This window comes from Coffea arabica, chromosome 8e (assembly GCF_036785885.1).
Source record: "Coffea arabica cultivar ET-39 chromosome 8e, Coffea Arabica ET-39 HiFi, whole genome shotgun sequence".
In the NCBI taxonomy this organism is placed as follows: domain Eukaryota; kingdom Viridiplantae; phylum Streptophyta; class Magnoliopsida; order Gentianales; family Rubiaceae; genus Coffea; species Coffea arabica.
In genome coordinates, this window is record NC_092324.1 from 25,230,744 (window position 1) to 25,239,724 (window position 8,981).

General features: G+C 43.1%; 1 protein-coding gene across 1 annotated transcript; it reads left to right on the forward strand.

Annotated features, from left to right (window-relative positions):
* Positions 1–354: 354 nt before the first annotated feature.
* On the forward strand, positions 355–3,711 carry LOC140012696 (uncharacterized). Its single transcript, XM_072060979.1, has 4 exons — positions 355–504; positions 700–1,318; positions 1,853–2,976; positions 3,076–3,711. Exons 1-4 carry the CDS (start codon positions 355–357, stop codon positions 3,709–3,711), a joined length of 2,529 nt encoding a protein of 842 aa, XP_071917080.1.
* Positions 3,712–8,981: the final 5,270 nt, after the last annotated feature.

An 8,981-nucleotide genomic window follows, 5' to 3' on the forward strand; every position in this document is an offset into this window, starting at 1 on the left:
GGCAATTTTCTTTCAATGAAAGCGATTTCTCTTTTGCACTTATTCAGAATTGTTGTCAAAAACAGGTTTGTGTTACGGGTCCCATTTCGAAGGTGTTGCATCATACTAGGCCTACCCTTGGCACAAAAAGGGTCTCCCCAATAGGACATGCATCCGAATTGTTTGGATATTTACTAACTCTTGTTTTTTTTTTCTTTTCTTTTTCTTTATTTTACTTTGGTAAAAAGCTAAACGAGGGCTAAAATCTAAAGGCACTTCCTTTCCAAATTCTCAGGTAGAATTTTAAACATAGCTTCTCGACGAAGCCCCATTATAACGCGATCCCGAAGTAAGGCCCAAAGGAATCGTGTAGACATGAGTACCCAGCAAGAGTCATCGGAAAAGACCGTTGCAACGACCCAGCCGGAGATTGCAAGTCCCGGGGTTCAGTTGACCGAATTGCTCACTAAATTTGGGGAGATGGCATCTGAAATGGCCGCCCAAAAGAAACTGATCGATGAGCTCGTTAGTAGCGGAGTGCAACCCGAGTCTCCGCCCATCAAACAAACACAATCCGAACCATTTGTTATTCCGCCAATTCAAACCACGTTACCATTTGTTATTCCTCCAATTCAAACCACGTTTGAGGGAACTTTCAACCCGCAATATGCTTATACTCAAAATCCTCCTTTCTATCCCCCTTATGGGCAAGGATTCCAGCCTCAGGGTGATCCAAACATGCATGTAAATCCACCGACTTTTTTCCAAACTACCGCAGAGCCCGTTGTGCCGGAGCACGTTTTTCAAAACAAGCCAGAAATGGGAGAGTCATCTGCCCCGGTTGATCTAAAGTTGCTTAAGCGATTGGATCGTTTCGATGAATTCATCCGCAAGAGCCAAGGTTTAAGCAAGCAAGGGGTGCTGGACTACGATGATTTGTGCCTATTTCCAAACGTACAACTGCCGGTGGGGTTCAAGACCCCGAAGTTCAACAAATATGATGGTACCAGCAACCCTAAAACGCACCTGCGCTTGTTTGCTAACAAGTTGGGCAAGCCAGTGGATGACGAGAATTTGCCGTTGAGATTATTTCCAGAAAGCTTAGAAGGGGATGCTCTCGATTGGTACTCCAACCTAAAGCCAGAGGAAGTGAAGACCTGGCTCGATCTGTCCAATGCCTTCATTCGACAATATGAGTATAACTGTGAGCTAGCGCCAACCCGGACTACTCTGGAAGGAACGAAAAGGAAGCCTTCTGAGGACCACAAGACCTATGCTAAGAGGTGGAGAAAGGTAGCTGCTAAGGTCGAGCCACCAATGACCGAGGATGAAATCATACGTACTTTCATAAAGGCCCATGATCCGCCGTACTTCGAAGAGATTTTCCGTATGACCGGATGTTCGTTTGCTGCAATTGTAAATAAACTTGAAGAATTTGACGACTTTGTAAGAGCTGGGAAAATTGTTAATGTATCTGCCCTGAAATCGCAAGTAGAAGCTTTGCAAGGGCGAGGAAGCAGTGAAAAGAAACCACCATTCAAAAAGAAAGAAGGAGATACAACCTTTGTTTGGAACCACAACCTTTCACCCCGACCCCGATGCCAACACAACCCAACCTACCAACAACCTTACCCTTACTACTATTCAAGCCCAAACCATGTATATACTACCAATATCCACCACCCTCGACCTCGCCCAAACTATACTAACCCACCTTCAGCCCCTTTCCAAATTTCCCAACCAAATCCACCCCAAAACCGACTTCGTCCACCATATAACCCAAGATTTCCTCCTCCAAATAGACCTGTTTACAATCATCCTCAACCTCATGAACCTTACAACCGACCCCCAAGCCGTACTTTTACCAATTTAGGTAGGCCTTTAGACCAACTGTACGACCAGTTAAAGGCCTCCGGAAAAATTGGTACAGTACCACCTCCTACCTATCCGTATGGCATGCCCGCTTGGTATAACCCGCAAGCTGTTTGCGCATATCATTCAGGGGCACCTGGGCATGCAACTTTGGATTGTAAGGCGCTAAAGCATAAAGTTCAGGATATGGTTGAGTCTGGAGAAATCGTGATCAGAAAGAGGGAGCCGCAAGGGCCAAACGTAAATCAAAACCCCTTGCCAGAGCACGTTGGGGTTATTATGGACGATGCGGAGTACGAGGAACAAATTAAGAAATTGGCAATAGAAGCTGAAGTGTTTGGGGTCACGGACCGACCGTTTGTCATAGAGTTGCCATTCGAAGAAGATAACAAGCCTTTTGTCTTAGATCTCACGCCAGCGGAGAATGAAGCTTTGGAACCAGTAGTCATCGAATTCCCGAAGCAGGAGCCCGTATTAAGTCTGCAACAAGTGCCGTGGAATTACGATGAGCCTAGCATACAGATCGGGGAAAATTCAACTGCAAAGAAGGAAGTGTCAGTAGTTACTAGATCGGGGAAGACTGTAAATCCATTTGAGACTACTACTCCAATTCAAGCCAATAGTTCTGAGCCACCCCTCAAACCAACAATTACCGAGAAAGAAGCCGTGGATTTCCTTAAACGATTCCAGAGAAGTGAATACAACATAGTGGAAAAGCTAAGCAAATCACCTGCCCAGATAACCATGTTGGACCTACTTTTCTCCTCGGACGTGCATAGGGATGCATTGATCGATGTATTAACAAGAGCTCAAATTCCGAGAGACATTTCTGTTGATAATTTTTCAAACGTGGTGGGGAGTGTATTATTCAAGAAGCAAATTGCTTTTTCTGATGATGAATTGCCGACGGAGGGCATTGGACATAATAAGGCGTTGTACATAACAGTGAGGTGCAACGGAAAAATGCTGCCTAAGGTGTTAATCGATAATGGATCCGCACTGAATATCTGTCCGTGGAGTACCTTAGAGAAACTAGGGTTGCAAGACATCAAGCTGAGGCCTTCAGGGACTATCGTTCGAGGGTTTGATGGAGCTCAAAGGGAGCCGATAGGAGAGGCAGATTTAGTAATCGAGATGGGGCCCGCCCAGTTTCAAATAACTTGCCAAGTCATGAACTTCCCAAGCATTTATAATATTTTACTTGGAAGGCCATGGATTCACAAGTCTGGGGCCGTGCCGTCTTCGTTGCATCAATTACTCAAGTTCGTGGTAAATGACAAGCTAATCACTATCTTTGCTGAAGAGGACTGCCTGGTGATCACCGATTCTGGAGTTAAAGAGGAGGGTAGTCAAAGTGTTACCATGTCCCCTCACAGCACATCCGATATAGTCTCCGTAAGTTGGATAACCACGGAGGAACAAACTCCCTCAAAAGCCAGTGTAATGATGGCCAGAGAAATGATTCGTGGAGGATACAAATTCGACAAGGGTTTGGGGCGTGAACTGCAAGGGATCCTGAAGCCAGTGAAGATAGTAGAAAAGAGAGATACCTTCGGTTTGGGTTTCAGACCAACCGCCAAGGATTTCAAGGAGATGAAAGAGCGTAAAAGAGCAGAAAAGGAGGGCCGGCAAAGGGTTTTCGATATTCCACCACTGTGGTATACTTTTCCCCGGCCAACTGAAATAATCACATCAGAGGGTAATTCAACTGAAGAAATCGAGAATAGTTTGTCCCAATTGTTCGTTGGGGCAATATTTGAAGACAATTTCCCGAGCGAGGCCGAATTTCCTGACATCCCTGAGGGGTCTATTTCTAATTGGACTGCCGAGTTCCTGCCTGTTCAGAAGGAGTTTCGGTAAATCTAGGGGGTTTGTCATTCATATGGATTCATGGAAAAATACTTTTGCATCTGTAAATAGTTAATGAAAGCATCTTTACTTTTGGCTAAAATTTGCATATGTAAATATTGTTTCCGTTTGCTTTCTTTTGTTTTGCTTTCAATCAATGGTTTTATGAAAATGCACAAGTTGTTCTTGACATGTTGTTGTTTATTCGTTTGTTTATATTCATATTGCTTGTTTCATTTGTTTGTTGTATGTTTATTTGCTTATTGCCCCACATTCGTTAATTCTTTCAGATGGCCAAAAATAAAACTGTTTGACCCGTTGGATATTACTATTTTGGAATTCGATAATGGCAATCTCTATATCACTCACGACTTGGAGGTCTGTGAATCCGAGCTTCAAAGCGAGAGTGATAATGAGGAGGTGTTCGATTCTTTTGCAAAGGACTTTGAACAATATGAGGAAAAACCGAAACCGAACCTGGAAGAGACAGAAACAGTAAACATTGGCACTAAAGATGAAGTTAAGGAGGTGCAGATTAGTATTCATTTGAATAAGAGCCAGAAAAAGGAAATGCTTGAGTTCTTGACTATGTTCCAGGATGTATTTGCGTGGTCCTATGATGATATGACTGGTATTTCAACTGACGTGGTAGTGCACCGGTTGCCCACAGACCCTTCTTTTCCACCCGTAAAATAAAAACCCCGAAAATTCAAACCAGATATGAGCCTCAAAATAAAAGAGCAAATTGAAAAACAACTCAAAACCAACATTATCATTGTTTCCTATTACCCAATTTGGCTTTCCAACCCAGTCCCTGTTCCAAAAAAGAGTGGAGAGGTGAGAGTTTGTGTTGACTATAGAGACCTTAACAAAGCCAGTCCTAAAGATGATTTCCCTCTACCAAATATTCACATTCTCTTAGACAATACTGCCGGACATGAGATTGAATCCTTTTGCGATTGTTTTGCTGGCTACCACCAAATTTTGATGGCAGAAGAGGATAGGGAGAAGACTGCTTTCATTACCCCTTGGGGTACCTTTTGCTACCGAGTCATGCCTTTCGGTTTAAAGAATGCTGGAGCAACGTATCAGAGGACCATGACAACCCTATTTCATGATATGATCCACCGGGAGATGGAGGTCTACGTGGATGACATCATAATCAAGTCTAAAAGGACGAAGGACCACTTGGATGATTTGAGGAAGCTGTTTGAAAGGCTGCGGAAATACAGTTTGAAGTTAAATCCTGCGAAATGCGCCTTTGGGGCACCAGCTGGTAAATTGTTGGGTTTCATCGTGAGCAAGAGAGGCATAGAGATAGATCCGGCAAAAATCAAAGCGATTCGAGAAATGCCAGTGCCAAAGACTCAGAAAGACGTGAAAAGCTTCTTAGGAAAGATCAACTTTATTGGGAGGTTCATTGCCCAATTAACGGCCACATGTGAGCCGTTGTTCAAATTATTAAGAAAGAATGTGCCGTTGTACTGGAATGAGGAGTGTCAACAAGCTTTCGATAAGATTAAAGATTATTTGTTGCAGCCTCCGGTCCTGGTGCCACCCAAACCGGGCCGACCGCTGATCATGTACCTATCGGTGCTCGACGGAGCAGTAGGGTGTGTTCTGGGGCAACACGATGACTCTGGAAGGAAGGAGCAAGCCATTTACTATCTAAGCAAAAAGTTCACACAGTACGAGGCTAATTATTCATTCATCGAGAAGAGCTGCTGTGCATTGGCCTGGGCGGCTCAAAAGCTGAGACATTACCTGTTGAGCCATACCACTTATCTTATTTCCCGGTCTGATCCTTTGAAGTATCTTTTGGAGAAGCCGATGTTGACTGGGCGTTTGGCGAAATGGCAGATAATCCTCTCGGAGTTCGATATTGTTTTCACCTCACAGAAAGCTGTCAAGGGGCAAGCTATAGCTGATCATTTGGCGGAAAATCCAAGGGATGATGATTATCAACCACTCCGTACTTATTTCCCTGACGAGAGGGTCCTATTTGTAGGCACTGCAGATGATATAAGTGAGCAGAGCCCTGAATGGAGGCTTTTCTTCGACGGAGCTTCAAATTCTCTAGGAGCTGGAATTGGAGCTGTTCTGGTTTCGCCCGAAGGAAAACACTACCCTGCCGCAGCCAAATTGCAATTTGCTTGCACAAACAACATGGCTGAGTATGAAGCCTGCATTTTTGGTCTCAAAATGGCTTTAGAGATGGAAATCAAGGAGTTGATAGCCTTCAGTGACTCAGATTTGCTCGTGCATCAGACTTTGAAGCAGTGGATAACCAAAGATTCAAAAATTCTGCCCTACCATTGTAGTTTGCTCACTCTGGCCAAGCAATTTCAAAATTTGGAGTTCAGACATCTCCCGCGAGCCCGAAACGCATTTGCCGATGCTTTGGCCACTTTAGCCTCTATGATCCAGTATCCAGATGAATTGAAAATCGAACCAATCCAGATTCAACTTCAAGACAAGCTTGCCCACTGTTGGGTTGCAGACGAGTCCTCTGATAATATGCCTTGGTATAAGGATATTAAGGAATTTCTCAAAACGGGGTCTTACCCTCAGCATGCTAGTTCAAAGGATAAGAGTTTTTTGCGCAGAATGGTTTCAAAATTTTTCTTGAGTGGAGAAGTCTTGTATAAAAGAACCTCAGATTTGAACCTCTTAAGGTGCATTGATGAAGATGAAGCTCAATATATGATGAAAGAAGTGCACAGTGGTGTTTGTGGACCTCACATGAATGGCCATTTGCTAGCAAAGAAAATCATGAGAACCGGATACTTCTGGCTTACTATGGAGCGTGATTGTATAGACTTTGTCCGGAGATGTATAAAATGCCAAATGCACGGTGACATTATACGCGCTCCACCCACTGAGTTGCATAGCATGACCGCCCCGTGGCCCTGTTCAATGTGGGGTATGGACGTGATTGGTACAATCGATCCTCCTGCTTCAAATGGACATCGATTTATATTGGTGGCGATTGAGTATTTTACCAAGTGGGTTGAAGCGGAATCATTCAAACATGTGACGAAGAAGATAGTTGCCAATTTCTTGAGAGATCACATCATCTGTCGCTTTGGGGTACCCGAAACGCTTATCACTGACAATGCCAAAAATCTGAACAATGACATGGTGGATGGACTATGCGAGCAATTCAAGATCAGACACCACAACTCCGCCATTTATAGGCCTCAGATGAATGGAGCCGTAGAAGCCGCGAACAAGAATTTGAAAAAGATTATTCGCAAAATGACTGAAAGGCATCGCGATTGGCATGACAAGTTGCCTTATGCACTAATGGCGTATCGGACTTCTATCCGGACATCGACTGGGGCAACGCCATATTCACTGATGTATGGAATGGAAGCTGTATTACCAGCCGAAGTTGAAATTCCTTCGTTGCGAATCCTCATGGAAGCTAAATTGGAAGAGGCTGATTGGATAAAGCAGCGCCATGAACAATTGACGTCGATCGATGAAAGGCGATTCAACGCTATCTGTCATGGTCAGTGCTATCAGAAGCGTGTGGCCCGGGCTTACAACAAAAAGGTCCATCGGCGGGCATTTGAAGAAGGTGATAAGGTACTGAAGCGGATTTTGTCGATGCAAGATGAAGCTAAAGGCAAATTTGCTCCAAATTGGCAAGGGCCGTTCATTGTCCAAAAGGTATTACCTGGCGGAGCTCTTATCTTGGCAGAAATGGATGGACGAGCATTCCCTCAACCCATCAACTCAGATATGTGCAAAAAGTTTTTCATTTGATCATGCAAATTTTCTTTAGAAATTCATGCAAATGGCGAAATGCAAGTCAGGCCATCTTCTTTTACACTTAAAAGATATTTTATCCCTACTTGTCCCCTTTGAGCCATCAGAATTGACAAAATTTTCGTTTGATAACCCCTGAGAATTGCAAACCCCACACTGGGGCAAAATTTTAATTTTGAAAGAGAGATGAGCAAAAGAAAGAAAAAAGAACCCCACACTGGGGCAAATTTAGTTTTCAAAGAAAAGTGCAAAAGTAAGGAAAATGCAATGAAGAAAATGCAAAGAGTGAAAGTCCGACCAAACTGGGGCAAATTTTTCCCGGTTTCGTTCAAAATCGGAAATGATTTCGAAATAGGGCAATCCCAGTTTATTTTACCCCTGGCATCGAATTTGCTTTCAAGCCTTAACCTTTCTGGAAAAACACCCTACCTGACCTCATTACAAAACCCAAAGTCCTGGCTTCCGTCATTTGTTGCATTTCTATTAGCAAAATTTGATAATCAACTGGCAAGTGATGTCCGTAATGCCTTCGCCAAATCTACGAGGGAAGTGCATTTTACTGATGCCTGAAACCTTTTAACTCATATTTCTGAGTCGATCATGGTCGAGATGTGTTTTTATTCTTTAGGTGAAAACCCGAAAGGGCGCCTTGTAAAAGAAAAAAAAAAAAAAAAAAAAAAAAAAGGAAAAGAAAAAGCAAAAACAAAAAGGGTAGGGGCAACCTTGGTGAAAACCCGAAAGGGCGCCAAGGCGGGTTTTTCACAACAGACGAGCGCGAGAAGGAACAGCTGATGACCTGGTTCGTTTGGGGTTTTTCCTCATGTTTGTGATACTTTTGCCAGTATCGGATTCCGAAGCAAAATATCCAAAGTCTTGAATATGATTTTCGTTGGCTAAAATTGTATTGTTCTTTACAAATATTCTTTTGCAAAATGTATCTTTATGAACCTTTTGGTTGTTCTCAATTATTTGTGTATAACTGCTTATGATTGTCTACATTCTTTTGCATGCTCATCTTTGCCTGACATAGGAAATAATCTTGCATATACATTGATTGTTATAGGATAAATTTTCACGCCATCATTCTTTCACCATTGAATTCAAATGAATGATAAACCCAAAGGTTTGCGCAAAAATAGGGGATTCAATCATCAGTTACAGGGAGTAACATGCAACAAAGCTACCACCTGGATTGGGTAACGTGGTCAATCCGTATTTTATCAGTCTCAGAATTTGCAAAGTCACAAGTTCGACCAAGACGGATGCCGCAGAACAGAGGCAAAAATAGTACGAGACTCATGTTTACACGATTCTCAAGGCAAACCGGATCAAATAATGGTGGCAAATCCATTATTATGTATTCTTTTCTTGCAGGAACACTGCGGTCACAAAATGAAAGCGATCATTCTCTTTTTCAAATCTAAAGCAATGTTATTTGCAAAGTTGGATTATAAGGACCAACACCAGCCATCGCTTCAACTACAGAGATCCAACCTCCCTCTAGGTAC